At 46.0% G+C, this 15,741-nt stretch overlaps 1 protein-coding gene and 1 long non-coding RNA gene across 3 annotated transcripts in view; both read right to left on the bottom strand.

Annotated features, from left to right (window-relative positions):
• The window catches only part of LOC120981392, a 643,721-nt gene that overhangs the window by 118,995 nt on the left and 508,985 nt on the right, over positions 1 to 15,741 (bottom strand). The gene's annotated exons all lie outside the window — the stretch shown is intronic.
• The window catches only part of ASPG (asparaginase), a 76,397-nt gene that overhangs the window by 45,269 nt on the left and 15,387 nt on the right, over positions 1 to 15,741 (bottom strand). For both annotated transcript variants that reach the window (XM_040410878.1, XM_040410877.1), the window contains exons 2-5: positions 14,899 to 15,028; positions 8,688 to 8,799; positions 3,825 to 3,950; positions 2,890 to 2,973 (exon numbers count right to left, since the gene is read on the bottom strand). In XM_040410878.1, coding sequence (XP_040266812.1) covers positions 2,890 to 2,973; positions 3,825 to 3,950; positions 8,688 to 8,799; positions 14,899 to 15,028 — 452 coding nt within the window. The remainder of the gene's footprint in view (positions 1 to 2,889; positions 2,974 to 3,824; positions 3,951 to 8,687; positions 8,800 to 14,898; positions 15,029 to 15,741) is intronic.

Raw genomic sequence — 15,741 nt, 5'->3', positions numbered from 1 at the left:
GCGAGTGTTACGACAGACGTGCCCTACACTAGATGACTGAGATCGCGATTACACGGACATCCCAGAAGGCCCCATAGATTGCAGCCACACAGTGTAATATAATTAAATACGATTGCCATTAGGGCTCATGCACGTGGCCATAGTGTCGGTCTGCAGATCGGATGCAGACTTGCATGCACACGTCCGTTCCGCAGGCCAGCAAAGAAAATGGAACAGTTTTGCGGACAAGGATAGGACATTTCTAGAGGAGCCTGAAAAAAAAATGACAGCACGCACTCGGCTGATATCAGTGTTTTGCGGATCAGAGATTTGCGAACTGCAAAACACGACCATGTGTACAAGCCCATTGATGGACGTCAACTTTACAACACCGGACCCAGATACGACATCTGATGCAATTAAGTTGCTTTCCCAGGACTGTCCCAAAATCTCAAGCTCAAGTCATTTAGAGGTGGGGTTGTGGACTGCGCACAGTATAACTGGCGATACAAATACGATAGCTCTTTCAGCGGACACCCATCATTCCCAATCCTCTCATATGCATGCCTGCTTGGCTCAGCCGAGCATGCGTTCTCAGTAGGAAGAGGGGCAGTGGCTTATCTCCCTCAGAACAAAAGGATTGGGCATGTAGATATCCAGCGGGCCGATCCTTCTCTCCATCACCAACACATGCACCCTATTAGGGAACTCTGAGTTAACAGAGGGGGTCCTCATCTCATGGCCAGAGTGGTTACAAAGAGCGTTTTTATCTGGAGGACCTGTCCTGAATTACGCAGGCAACCCACTTCGGCTACTTTCACACTAGCGTTCGGGGCTCCGCTTGTGAGCTCCATTTGAAGGGGCTCACAAGCGGCCCCGAACGCATCCGTACTGCCCTAATGCATTCTGAGTGGATGCGGATCCGCTCAGAATGCATCAGTCTGGCAGTGTTCAGCCTCCGCTCCGCTCAGCAGGCGGACACCTGAACGCTGCTTGCAGCGTTCGGGTGTCCGCCTGGCCGTGCGGAGGCAAGCGGATCCGTCCAGACTTACAATGTAAGTCAATGGGGACGGATCCGTTTGAAGATGACACAATATGGCTCAATTTTCAAACGGATCCGTCCCCTATTGACTTTCAATGTAAAGTCTGGACGGATCCGTCTGAAGCTACTTTCACAGTTAGAATTTTTTCTACAATATAATGCAGACGGATCTGTTCTGAACTGATCCCAAGTCTGCATTATATGAGCGGATCCGTTTGGGCAGACCCCAGACGGATCCGCTCTGAACGCTAGTGTGAAAGTAGCCTAATGTAAATGGGAACTGCAATGCTCAGTTTCTCCTGTGGTGGCGCTGCAAGGATACTGAACATTTACTGCCAGGTTTCCCCCACATCACTGGGGGGGTCCCTGCACGTTGGCCACACGTTTCCAAAGCCGAGAACTACTTTAATTCATGGGCGACCACGGGCTGTTCATACACTAGATACCCGTTTCTCAAAGGCGGTTGTAAATTGCTTCGTCTCATGCAACCTATTTGCCGCTGCCTGCCCCAACATTTTTTATTTAATTTTTTTTTTGAAGCAATGACTTTCTGATAATCTAGAACATGTGCCGTAGTAAAGTAATTTGACTGCACTTTCTTTCTGGCTTTACAGCTCCACCAGCCAAGTCTATACATCCTGAGTGGCGCAATGGCCTCCATAATGTTTGCCGCAGCAGTAATATTTCCTCATCTCACATGGCTAATTTACATGCACGATTTTTCTCAATTCTGCACCAGACGCCATGAAACCAAAATAAGCACTACATGACAACGCGAGACCCGTCTCCCCACAAAACAGGGTAAAGTGGATTTGTCAGCTCTTGGCATGCTTACAGAGAGCGCAATTAGCACCGGCCGTGTGTTTTGGAGCGAGGCCGACATTTACATACGGAGCGCTGCAGCGAGGGACGGCTTCTCTCTGTATCTGTGTGTACAGCGCTTAACGACGCTTACGACTCTAATCCATTTAAACGCTGTATGCACATTAAAAGGGAACAGAAACACAACACGCGCGGCAACATTTATCTCTATGATCTTCCAGCCGAGAAAACTTTCACTATATCTGCTGCAAATCCACAATACCGAGAGTTAAAATAAAAAAGGGGGTCACCCACGCAGAACATTAGTTTTACTTAAAGGAGTTCCCGGGGCTTAAATATTGATGACCTGCCCTGAGGATAGGTCATCAATATCAGATCTGTAAAGGTCTGACCCCAGCCAGAGGCAAATGCTACTCTGAGTGAACACCACCACTCTTGTCTACATTCACTGCATGTAACGAGTAACATGGGTCGGTCTTGTAGCATGGAGGACATTTTCTGTACAATAAATGTGATGAATGATTGAACGGTTACTTCTGCCAGGTCCCTGGGTATAAACAGAAGCTGTGAACTGCCCTCTAGTGTCCAGATATGGAAGTTTACAATATTTAAAACAATCCTCCATAGTGAAAACAGCAATGTGAATACTACCCCCCAGAAGCAGACACACAGAGGCCCCGGCTAGCCATCCAATTGCTGATTTAATGAGAGACAGAGGAACTCCCATATGTCGCCCCTAGGCAATCCACCAGTAATTGTGAGCCCTGGGAGCCATCAGCAGCACAGGGTTATGTATGCAGTCTAGTAGGAAGTAGACCGCACTGGTCATTCTCTTCGATCTGGTTATAGGCCCAACTGCCCATAGAGCCCAAGACAACTAGCACATATGGTTTGTGTCTGCCCTTGACCATTTTCAGGTCTTCAATTTCAGCGGCATCCATAACGGAATTCTTAGATAACCCGAACATGTCCTATCTTTTGTAGAGAAGAGGCACGGACCCGGAAGGGCTGGCAGATGTACCTAGATGATTACAACAAAAACTGACCTCTGGAATAACAAACTGGCCAGCAATCAACAGCGCCCCCAGCAGGTTATCACGACCATCGTTCCGCATCTCATAGATAGGAACCTGCAAGAAATCCATAGTACATTTTTCACCAAAAACAGCTTAAGTCGTGAGTTTAATATACTTCCCCTTTAGGGCTTGTTCACACGTTGAGAAATTTACATAGACTTTGGTGCAGATTGTTGTTAAGCGCATGTGAACCGACAGAACAACAAGGCACATATGCTGCGGAAATCCAAGTGTCAGCCTCGGATATTTGCTACGGATCTTCTAGTAAGGCTACATGCACACGACCGTATGTGTTTTGTGGTCTGTAAAAAATAAAAATAAAACGAATGACCTCCGTATGCCATCCGTATTTTTTTGCGGATCCGTTGTAACAATGCCTAAAAACGGACAAGAATAGGACATGTTCTATTTTTTTTTTTTTTGCAGGGCTACGGATGCGGACAGCACACAGTGTGTGGTTCGCATTTTTTGCTGACTCATTGAAATGAATGGGTCCGGACCAAAAAATAAATAAATAACTGAACAGACACGAAAACAAAATACGTTCATGTGCATGTAGCCTAAATAGGTGTTAAATCTGCCACAGGTACATCAGTCATGTGAACACAGCCTTAGAGAACAAAATTCATATAATAATGTTGACAAAACCGACTGCAGATGTTTGCACCAGTCTTCAATCGACATAGCTCGGAAAAGATGTGAACAGAGCGTTAGCATAACTTGCTTGGAGCTATAAGACATCTGTTAGGGAGAATCTATAGACTCAGCTTGCAAGAAACCTCCACTGAAATCAGTCGGATGCATAGACAAAAATATGAAGACAGATTCAGGGTAAGAGGCAAGATACTGCTATACATTACTATAGAGTAGGAGACAAAGGCAAGTCTGCAAATATCCCGACTTACCTGGGATCCGGTCAGCACAATGGTTTTCCCCAAGTTCTCACACATAAAGGACAAAGCAGAGGCAGTGTAAGCCATAGTGTCTGTCCCGTGAAGGACGACGAAGCCATCGTAATGCTCATAGTATTTCTATAGGGGGGCGAAGTTCAGTCACGGACAAAAAAAATAGAAGAGAATGAGACTCCCATTATTACAGTAAAGTCAAACGAAGCTCACAGATCCGTGTTATAAAGCTAAACTCTAGCATAGAAAAGTGGAGAAAAAAAAATAAAATCTGAAAATCAATACAGCTGCCTGGCCATTCAGCGCCAGCCTTGGATAACCGATTATCACTTTGTTCTTGACATTAAAAGTTCACCCAAGCGTCCCCCTGACACCAGAGATCCACAAGTCAGAAGCATCAGTACAGGCAGAAAACGATGGGGCTCCTGGGATTCCTGCCAAAATCTTATCTTCAAGATCTGACGCAATTGTAGCCCTTGGGTCGGGTTCACACTTGTGTTCTTCTGCAGTACTTTGGCTCTACAAGCGTGAGCCTTCAGGGGAGCTTTCAATTATTTTAAGTCATGTTAGGCTACTTTCACACTTGGGGCAGAGTGATCCGGCAACCAGTTCCGTCGCAAAACGTATGCCAACGCATTTGTGAGACTGATCAGACAGAAAAATGCATTGCAATACCGGATCCGTCTTTCCAGTGTCATCCAGAAAAACGGATCCTTTTTTTTCGGTCTGCGCATGTCGGATCCAGTACTAATACATTCCTATGGAAAAAAAATGCCAGATCCGGCATTCAGGCAAGTGTTCAGTTCTTTGGGCCAGAGATAAAACTGTAGCATGCTGCGGAATTATCTCTGTCCTGAAAAAAAGACTGAACTGAAGACATCCTGATGCATGCTCTCCATTCAGAATGCATGGGGATATAACTGATCAGTTCTTTTCCTCCGGTATTGAGCCCCTAGGACGGAACTCTATGCCTGAAAAGAAAAACGCTAGTGTGAAAGTAGCCATACTTTGCTAGGTTATGCTAGAACGTCATAGTCAAACTACTTAGACCTCCAGAGTAAAGTGGACCAGTCATGGGGGATACGGTAATAATACATCATAATGGGGGTATCTAATGGAGTCATACTACACTGCTCAAAAAAATAAAGGGAAGACTTAAACAACACAATGTAACTCCAAGTCAATCACACTTCTGTGAAATCAAACTGTCCACTTAGGAAGCAACACTGAGTGACAATCAATTTCACATGCTGTTGTGCAAATGGGATAGACAACAGGTGGAAATTATAGGCAATTAGCAAGACACCCCCAATAAAGGAGTGGTTCTGCAGGTGGTGACCACAGGCCACTTCTCAGTTCCTATGCTTCCTGGCTGATGTTTTGGTCACTTTTGAATGCTGGCGGTGCTTTCACTCTAGTGGTAGCATGAGACGGAGTCTACAACCCACACAAGTGGCTCAGGTAGTGAAGCTTATCCAGGATGGCACATCAATGCGAGCTGTGGCAAGAAGGTTTGCTGTGTCTGTCAGCGTAGTGTCCAGAGCATGGAGGCGCTACCAGGAGACAGGCCAGTACATCAGGAGACGTGGAGGAGGCCGTAGGAGGGCAACAACCCAGCAGCAGGACCGCTACCTCCGCCTTTGTGCAAGGAGGAACAGGAGGAGCACTGCCAGAGCCCTGCAAAATGACCTCCAGCAGGCCACAAATGTGCATGTGTCTGCTCAAACGGTCAGAAACAGGACTCCATGAGGGTGATATGAGGGCCCGACGTCCACAGGTGGGGGTTGTGCTTACAGCCCAACACCGTGCAGGATGTTTGGCATTTGCCATAGAACACCAAGATTTGCAAATTCGCCACTGGCGCCCTGTGCTCTTCACAGATGAAAGCAGGTTCACACTGAGCACATGTGACAGACGTGACAGAGTCTGGAGACGCCGTGGAGAACGTTCTGCTGCCTGCAACATCCTCCAGCATGACCGGTTTGGCATTGGGTCAGTAATGGTGTGGGGTGGCATTTCTTTGGAGGGCATCACAGCCCTCCATGTGCTCGCCAGAGGTAGCCTGACTGCCATTAGGTACCGAGATGAGATCCTCAGACCCCTTGTGAGACCATATGCTGGTGCGGTTGGCCCTGGGTTCCTCCTAATGCAAGACAATGCTAGACCTCATGTGGCTGGAGTGTGTCAGCAGTTCCTGCAAGACGAAGGCATTGATGCTATGGACTGGCCCGCCCGTTCCCCAGACCTGAATCCAATTGAGCACATCTGGGACATCATGTCTCGCTCTATCCACCAACAGACTGTCCAGGAGTTGGCAGATGCTTTAGTCCAGGTCTGGGAGGAGATCCCTCAGGAGACCGTCCGCCACCTCATCAGGAGCATGCACAGGCATTGTAGGGAGGTCATACAGGCACGTGGAGGCCACACACACTACTGAGCCTCATTTTGACTTGTTTTAAGGACATTACATCAAAGTTGGATAAGCCTGTAGTGTGTGTTTCCACTTTAATTTTGAGGGTGACTCCAAATCCAGACCTCCATGGGTTGAAAAATTTGATTTCCATTTTTTTATTTTTGTGTGATTTTGTTGTCAGCACATTTAACTATGTAAAGAACAAAGTATTTCAGAAGAATATTTAATTAATTCAGATTTAGGATGTGTTATTTTTGTGTTCCCTTTATTTTTTTGAGCAGTGTATAAAAATGGGTATGAACTAGTCCATGGTAAGTACGCAGGCATCAGGATTTACAAGTACTCACTAAACGGCTGCTGTAGCTACAGAGGGACAGGATCTCGTCTCCAACTGCAAAAAAAGGAGGCAACGCTGCCACTACTGATGAGCGATAGACAACTGGTGTGATACCACAGCTCCCTCTAGTGGCCAAGCAGTGAAATAACCAGACTCTGCAGAAAGGAGGAAATCTATAGGCTGGACCGTGTCACGTCATTATTTGGGCAAGATATAGCTATGCCAATTTGTGAGTAGGTAAAAGTTATCCCCTATCCACAGGATGGAGAATAACTATTAGATTGGTGGGGATTTTACCGCTGGGACCCCCACCGACCACGAGAATGGGGGCCCCCATATCCCCTGCTGCTCCCCTGAAATAACCAGAGCGGCCAGGTTCATGTGCGACCGCTCTACTCGGCCATCCCCGGAACTCATATAAAAATTAATGAAGCAACCGCACACGTGTGCAACCAGCCTCTCTGGTCATTTTGGGGGAGAAACAGGGGGTACAGGGCCCCCATTCTCGTGAACCAGCAGTAGCAGTACCAGCTGCGTACAGTAGCAACAAAGCATTTGAGATTTTAGGAAACACTGCAGCATAAAGTCACCTGTAGTGCGGATCTGCAATCTAAAGTATATCAATATATACAGAGGATCGCCACTGCAGATTTAACCCATTGTGAAGGAGAGGGTGGAATCCACAGTTATTTCCATAAGTTATGGTCCGTGGTAGCGGAATCCATAACTGAATTCTTAGATAACGCGAAACTTGTACGCCGAACTTGAAAACACAAGTTCGCTCATCCCTACATGTAACACATTAAAATAAAAATGAAAAGTCAGTCCTGTGTCCCAACACGGACAGTTACTTGCGCTGCTGCTGGTCCCGGAGTAGTGTGGTAGGTAATTCACACTGGATATGCAGATAATGAAAGTTTAGGAACCGCGCTGCTTGAGACTATGTTCCCCGGTCAACAGTGAATAGCACAGGGCACCGGCCCCTCTCCTCTTCACCCAAAGGATTCGATCTTCCACAGACCTCCTCCTCTACAGGGTTCCATGGGCAGGAACGTGACGGTTTTATTGTGTTATATGCATTTTGTCTACCGACTCTTGTGAGTAGAATAAAACCTTTTAAACTAACTTGCAAAAGGGTGCTTCACTATTCTGCCAATCTTCTTAAACCCTGTAGAGGAGGAGGTCTGTGGAAGATCGGATCCTTTGGGTGAAGAGGAGAGGGGCCGGTGCCCTGTGCTATTCACTGTTGACCGGGGAACATAGTCTCAAGCAGCGCGGTTCCTAAACTTTCATTATCTACATGTAACACATGCAGATTCCGCCATAGTTTTTGGTACAGAACTGTGGCAAAAACCGCAGTGGACTTTTCGGCTGTATTTTCAGGCACGTGTGCCAAAGAGGTCTCTTTACAACTCGGTGTTCACGTATAGTGTTGAGCGAACTTCAGTTTTGTAAGTTCGGGTATGTTCTGAATTGCGTTATGGATTCCGTTTCCACGGACCATAACACAATTACATGACGGAAAACCTTTAAAGGCATTCCATCATAATAGAAGACTATGGCCAGCATAATGGATCCCTCCAGTTCCGGTTATGTATGGCCAGAGACTTCGCAATTCAGCACATACCCGAACTTACAAAAACAAAGTTTGCTCAACACTTTTCACGTACTTTGCTTCAGCATATGCTTTAAAGGGGTTATCCAATTTCTCAAACAGACCCCCCATGTGCCGGGCCCCTCACAGGTAATATACTTACCCCGCTCCGTCGCTGCTGCTTCTCCCTGTACACAGATGAAAACATCTGGTGTCAGGGGAGCCCCCCTAGCGTCACCCGCGATGCTAGGGAGGCTCATCCCCGCCTGCCATTGGCTTCTCCCCCCCTGAATGTTTTCATCCATGTACAGGAAGAAGAAGCAGCAGCGGCAGTGCAGGAACCAGGAGCGGCGCCGGCAGCGGGGTAAGTATATTATCTGTGAGGGGTCCGGCACGTGGGAGGGCTGTTTGAGAAATTGGATAACCCCTTTAAGATCAAACAAGTCAATCTTTACTGCATGTGCGTGGTTGAAGTGGACTAGAAGACAGATGTAAGAACTTTTGGCTGACACTTTATACCTCGATGTCCTTGGCGATTTTGGCCCAGTCGTCCGTGGTCATATTACAGGAGTCGAGAAGTGGGGAATACTCCAGTACGGTGTACACAATACGTTTATTCTGCTTGGAAAGACTGTAAAAGAAGGAAAAGAAATTAGAAAATCACCAAGACTCCTGGTGACAGAGTGCAAGTGACAGAGTCAAATGGGTTTTCCAAGATGCTGTAACTGATGACCTATCCCCTGGTACATGTCCTGTCCGCTGCTACATTCAACTCTTTGGGACTACCAGTAATAGAGTACAAGCCCTTGGCTACCTCCGACGGCCCCACAGAGGTCAACGGAGAGTTAGCGCGTATGCGCGACCACTGCTCAAGTCACACGAGGGAGCATAGACTCCCCCAGTACTTGTGGGGGAACACAGTGGTTGGATCTTCGCTGATCAGACACAGTCTTAACGAGACAACCCTTTTAAGTGCTAGGCCATTAGCAGATATGGTCTTGATTGTCCGTCAGTGTAATGTGTATAGAGGGCAGTCCAACATGAGGTCCTCAGCACTGGAGACGTGTGATAGGGCAATGATCGGTCATGGAATTCCTGTCCTCGCAGTAATCTCATAAAAACACTGCCACCAGCAGCGCCTCAGCCTACAATAGGCGATTGCAGGGAGCATTACACTGCATGCCACAGTCAATGGAGGGGGCACAAGTTTATTGATTCTTTAAAGGGTTTCTCTGCTTTGGATAATCCCTAGTTGATAGACGGGTCCTTTAAAATGAGGAGGATTCTGAAGGGAAGACCCTATCTCAGAATTCCCTAATAGAGGGGGATGAAAATGGATTCTCTAAACCCGACAAACCATTTATTGAAGCAGCTAGAGCCAAAAGTATCAGTCTGTACTATGGGAAACTCAAAGTAACCCTTAAACCAACCAATACATGCTCCCGTCTCAGCAAACACCACCAGGATGTATTGTGAAGAAACCTCACTAATTGACATAGGCTAATGAGCTCTCCCTCCCAGCGGAATCATTACCGCCGCCGAAGCCGAATGAACCTCGCGCTTTCATCCCCCAAGATCTGCCTGTAATTAATTGAGCTTCACATTTGAATTCATTCCCCGGATTTTCAAGGTCGAGGGGCCTAGTGCAACGTTTGGCAGAAGTCCGAGGACCCACAGGGGCTTTTTCCATAATTCCTCAATAGGCAAACACCAGGATCTGACTGCATGAGTGATGACAAGGCTGACCCTGGTGTGGAACCCATTCACCACAGGCAAATCTGGATTTTATCTATCGTCACTTTTTAATAACTTGTTTTTGGGGTCCATAAAAATCGTACAAAAATAAAAAAAATTATTTTCCACTAAAACAACTAAATTGTTCAACAAATTATAGAATGATTCCATTCAACTGTTCTCCAGGTACCACAGTATGCGAGGCTGGTAGCAGATTCTGGGCGACACACACCAACATGAAAACATGCCGTTTTATCGCTAGTTGGTACAGTTAGGAGATTGACTTAAAGGGAACCTGTCACCGGGATTTTGTGTATAGAGCTGAGGACATGGGTTGCTAGATGGCCGCTAGCACATCCGCAATACCCAGTCCCCATAGCTCTGTGTGCTTTTATTGTGTATAATAACCGATTTGATACATATGCAAATGAACCTGAGATGAATCCTGTCCCTGACTCATCTCACCTACAGGACTCATCTCAGGTTAATTTGCATATGTATCAAATCGGTTATTATACACAATTAAAGCACACAGAGCTATGGGGACTGGGTATTGCGGATGTGCTAGCGGCCATCTAGCAACCCATGTCCTCAGCTCTATACACAAAATCCCGGTGACAGGTTCCCTTTAAAGGGTTATTCCACTTAAAAGTTGAATAGGGCTTTCCAGAATAATATTGATGACCTATCCTCAGACATCAATTAGTACAGCGGGTGTCCGACTCCCCGGCACCCCACTAATCTCCTGTACGAAGAGGCATTCCATGAGCGCTTAGTCTTCTTCCTGGGCCACGTGAATGGGGCTGAGCTCCGACATCAAGCACAGCCACTACATAAAAGACGGCACTCTGCATGGTAACCTGCAAGGAGGCCGCAGCGCTCACCAGGGCTCCAGGTAAGCACTGCGGCTTACTCAAACAGCTGATCATGGTGGGGTCAGGCCCCCGCAGACCTCATATTGAAGACGACGATCTATGCTGAGGACAGGCCATCAACATGGAAATCCATGAAAACACCTTTACGATATGAGATAACCGTTAGATTGGTGGAGTGTGGTCCAACCTCTGAACTAGGCAATCTCCAACAATTTCATACAGACTAATGGAGGATCAGTGCACAAGCTCAATCAGCAGCTCCATTCAATTTGAGAGTATAGGGCCCCAGCTGACCTATCCTTAAGGCAGGCCATGAATATGGAAATCCCAGAAGACTCCTTTACCATACGGGATAAGGGCTCATGCCCACGACCTTATGTATTTTGTGGTCCGCAAAAAATACGGATGACGTCCGTGTGCATTCTGTATTTTGTGGAATGGAACAGCTGGCCCCTAATAGAACAGTACTGTCCTTGTCCATAATGCGGACAATAATAGGACATGTTCTATTTTTTTGCAGAACAGAAATATGGACATACAGAAACGGAATGCACACTGAGTAACCAGGTTTTTTTTGCGGACCCATTGAAATGAATGGCTCCGCATATGGTCCGCAAAAAAACAGAATGGACACGGAAAGAAAATACGTTCGTGCGCATGAGCCCTAACTGTAAGGTCATGTTCACACGAAGCAAATATGACACATTTGAGGGTGGAAAATTCACAGCGTATTACAGTAGCAGCAAAGTGGATTAGAAAAAAAAAAAAAAAGCAGTGCAGAAAGTGACCTGCACTGGGGATTTTAACGTCAGTTCTTTCTGCAGATTTTCAACATGGATTTTACCCATTGCAAAGTACAGAGAGAAATCCACAACACGCCTGCACATGGGGATGGACCCTGGAAAAGCTCAAACTACTGTTCAGCTGTAAAATCGTGAGGGCATTAACAATCAAGCTGAAAACAGCACCAATGTATGATAGAGCCGCAAGCCATGCAGTTTTCTTCTGCTTGCCTCGCTCCTGCAGTTTGGGGAAGACGCTTTGCCTTTCCAACGTGACTGCAGCCCTGTACGCAGAGCTCCATATAGACACAAGTTTATTGTGGAGGAACACAAGGAGCTGTGCTCAACTCAACCCCATCCAAAAACCTTTGGAATGAAGAAGACCACCGACTGTAAGCCAAACCCCAAACAGTGCTTGACCACACTAACGTTCTCTCATATACCCAGACAGATCCTAGAATCTGGCAGGAAAGGCCTTCCCACTCTCTTAGATGCAAGTGTTAGTCTTCACTGTAGCCCTGGCATGATATTCATAAATGGATAAGCCTATGATTAATTCCAAAGTGAGTGCTGTAGCGCCTCTGGGAGAACGTCAGCTTTGCTCACCCTCGTCAAAGGCAAATTTATGGTGCAAAAATGTTTTTTCCTCTGCGTGTGCCTGGGATAGGGTATACAGTGGTCAGCATAAATTAGTACACCCCCTTTGAAAAGTAATATTTGAATCAATATCCCACTGAACAAAAGAACAATTTTCCAAATTTTGACAAAACAGTTTCAAAGAACATTTGTTTAACCCATAACATGAAAGTAAGGTTAATAATATAACTTAGATTTAAAAATCTTCAGTTTTACTCAAATTTAGTTGATGCAAAAATGAATACATCCCACATCAAAAACTACTACATCTAGTACTTTGTATGACCGCCATGATGTTTAAGGACAGCACTAAGTCTTCTATGCATGGAAGGAACAAGTTGGTGACATATCGTAACATCTATCTTTTCCCATTCTTAAAGAACGACCTCTTTTAGAGCCTGGATGCTGGACGGAGAGCGATGCGCAGCTTGTCTCTTCAGAATTCCCCATAGCTGTTCGATTGGTTTCAGATCAGGAGATACTTGGCCAAAGAATCACTTTCACCTCGTTATTCTTCAGAAATGTGTGTTTTGGATCATTGTCATGTTAGAAATGGTGATATTCTTCTACTCTTCTCATCAGAAGACGCTCCTGTTCAGGCGTTAACTTCCATGGATGGCCTGGATGGCCCTGCGAGATAGTTCCAGTTCCATCTTTTTCAAAGTAAAGCTTTGCAAATCTTCTTGTAGCCTTCAACTTTCTTGTGTAAAGAAATTATTTTCTCTTTCTCAGGTCTTGTGACATTTCTATGTGGTGCCATTTCTGACAGCATGAAATGGGAAGGGGTTTTCTTTGTCAAGCAACGCCCTTTAGGGGTATGGCTACACGACGACAACAGTTGCGGCCAGGTTCGCAGAGTAGCGGCGGTGATCTCATTCATATCTATGGGATCACCGCTACTCAGCGAACCTGACTGAGACGGTCGCCGTACCCTTGTAGTCAACTGTCTGCTGGACACCTGTTTACTGAAGAATTAGGCTGAGTTCACACGGGCATGACGGATTTGTTCAGGATGCGTCCCGGGTGTACTGCGGCAAACCCGCGCGAGTAGGTACCCAATTGCAGTCAGTTTTGACTGCGTTTGCGTTCCGTTGTTCAGTTTTTATCACGCAGGTGCAATGCGTTTTGCACGAGCGTGATAAAAAAAAAAAAAAAAAACTTACTGTGGTACCCAGACCCGAACGTCTTCACTGAAGTTCAGGTTTGGGTTCGGTGTTGTGTCGATGTTATTATTTTCCCTTATAACATGGTTACAAGGGAAAATAATAGCATTCTTTAATACAGAATGCTTAGTAGGTGGTCAATTGAGGGTTAAAAAAAATAAAATAATTATTAACTCACCTTCTCCTCTTGAAGTAAGAAGAGACCGGCAGCTACGCGATCAAGAGGAGAAGGTGAGTTAATTATTTTTTTAACCCTCAATTGACCACCTACTAAGCATTCTGTATTAAAGAATGCTATTATTTTGCCTTATAAACTAAAGGTTTTCTGACAGATCTGTTGGGGTGTACTCATTTTGTGCCGAGCACTGCATATCTCATTCGTGTCCATTATCAGTGGATTCTGGAGAAGGAGCAGAATCCGCACCTAAATAACTGACAGAATCCTGTACATGTGAACAAGGACCAACTCATTTTAAAGTAAAACAGAAATTATATTTGCATTGATAATATACCGTTCAGTGTGATATAAACCATGTATATTAGGTAGATAGTGATACCAGAGCAGGCAGGGTGTTCTCCGGTCATTTGAAGTTATTCCCTATCCACACTACAGGCTTCTCCCACCAAAAAATGAACAAGCCAAAAGGCTGAGCCTCCATTCATCTCTATAGGATGAACTGGGCACACTGCTATCTCCAACAGAGCCACGGGGCCCCACTCGTCCTCGTGAATAGTCTAACATTTTTCCCCTATCCCTAGAAATTACCCTTTTTAAGGTTAGGCCTTCATTTTTTTAAAGGGTTTCTATCACTTTGTTTCACCTATTTAGCTTTCAGACACTAGCGATCCGCTAGTGTCTGCTTTATCTAACCATCCTAATATAAGAGCTTATTGTCCTGCCGTTTAGCTAAAAAAATAACTTATATAGATATGCAAATGAGCCTCTAGGTGCTATGGGGGCGTGATTAGCACCTAGAGGCTCCGTCTACCTTAACAAACTGCCGCCGCCCAGCGCGTCCCTCCAGCCCGCCCATCTCCAGCTGAAGCGATCCTCTCCGTGCGCGTCTCTGTTCTGCGCATGCGCAGTGAATGTCTGATCGCTTCCCTGCTCAGACATCTCCACTGCGCCTGTTCCTCGGAGCACTATGACGTCATCGGCGCAGGCGCAGTGGAGATGTCTGAGCAGGGAAGCGATCAGACATTCACTGCGCATGCGCAGAACAGAGACGCGCACGGAGAGGATCGCTTCAGCTGGAGATGGGCGGGCTGGAGGGACGCGCTGGGCGGCGGCAGTTTGTTAAGGTAGACGGAGCCTCTAGGTGCTAATCACGCCCCCATAGCACCTAGAGGCTCATTTGCATATCTATATAAGTTATTTTTTTAGCTAAACGGCAGGACAATAAGCTCTTATATTAGGATGGTTAGATAAAGCAGACACTAGCGGATCGCTAGTGTCTGAAAGCTAAATAGGTGAAACAAAGTGATAGAAACCCTTTAAACTTTGATTTCTATTTCTTTAGTACAATGCTTGAACACTTACGGGAGAACCAAGGTATTTTCAGGAAAATCGTGGAAGTCGTAGAGCTTGGTCTCCCGGGCATACTGCTCATCGTGTAGGATGGGAAGCTTCTTCAGGGACTTGGCGAAAGCATTAGCCTGAGGGGCCAAAACTGGAGAGAAAGAAATTAATATGAACAAAGAAAGTAATAGAACAAAATCATTAAACATTTGTTTAGACTCATCTGAAGAAGTCAGTTTCTTCTCTTTGAGAGGGGCCGTCCGATTTCCTATGTTGATCACCTATCCTCAGGACAGGTCATAATATCAGATCAGCGGAGGTCCGACTCCTGGCAGCCCCGCTGATCAGATGTATGAAGAGGACACAGCCTAGGATAGGTCATCAATATAGAAAGCCAGCCAACCCCTTTAATTCAATAATTTTACTTGCATGTACTTTGCATAAATGTAGAATTACGAGCCCACCGTCTGCACACCGTGAGTTTATTCTGGATTTAGATGGTCTGACCTGGCCGGTAAATATCAGGAAGGAACCATACCTTCCCGATAACTGGGAATTTACATGAAGATCTCCTCCACTGTATGGGGACAAGCGATCGCTACCGACATCGTTCTTATTGTTGGGGGGGGGGGCCGTATAACAAAAAGGGATTGGTCAAAACGTACATTACCTTTTACAGGGGACCAAGCGGAAATCCTCTGGGGTCTGCTTAGTAAATAATTCCTTCCTTCAAAATATAACAATTTTGCCGCATTTGTTGTTAGGGCTTGTTCACACGAACGTAAGGGCTCTGTGCCGTGGACCGCAAATTGCGGTCCGCAAAGCACGGGCACTGGCAAGCGGATTGCAGACCCATTCCCTTGA

Source organism: Bufo bufo, chromosome 11, assembly GCF_905171765.1.
Source record: "Bufo bufo chromosome 11, aBufBuf1.1, whole genome shotgun sequence".
Lineage (NCBI taxonomy): Eukaryota > Metazoa > Chordata > Amphibia > Anura > Bufonidae > Bufo > Bufo bufo.
This window is presented reverse-complemented; position numbering and strand designations above follow the sequence as displayed.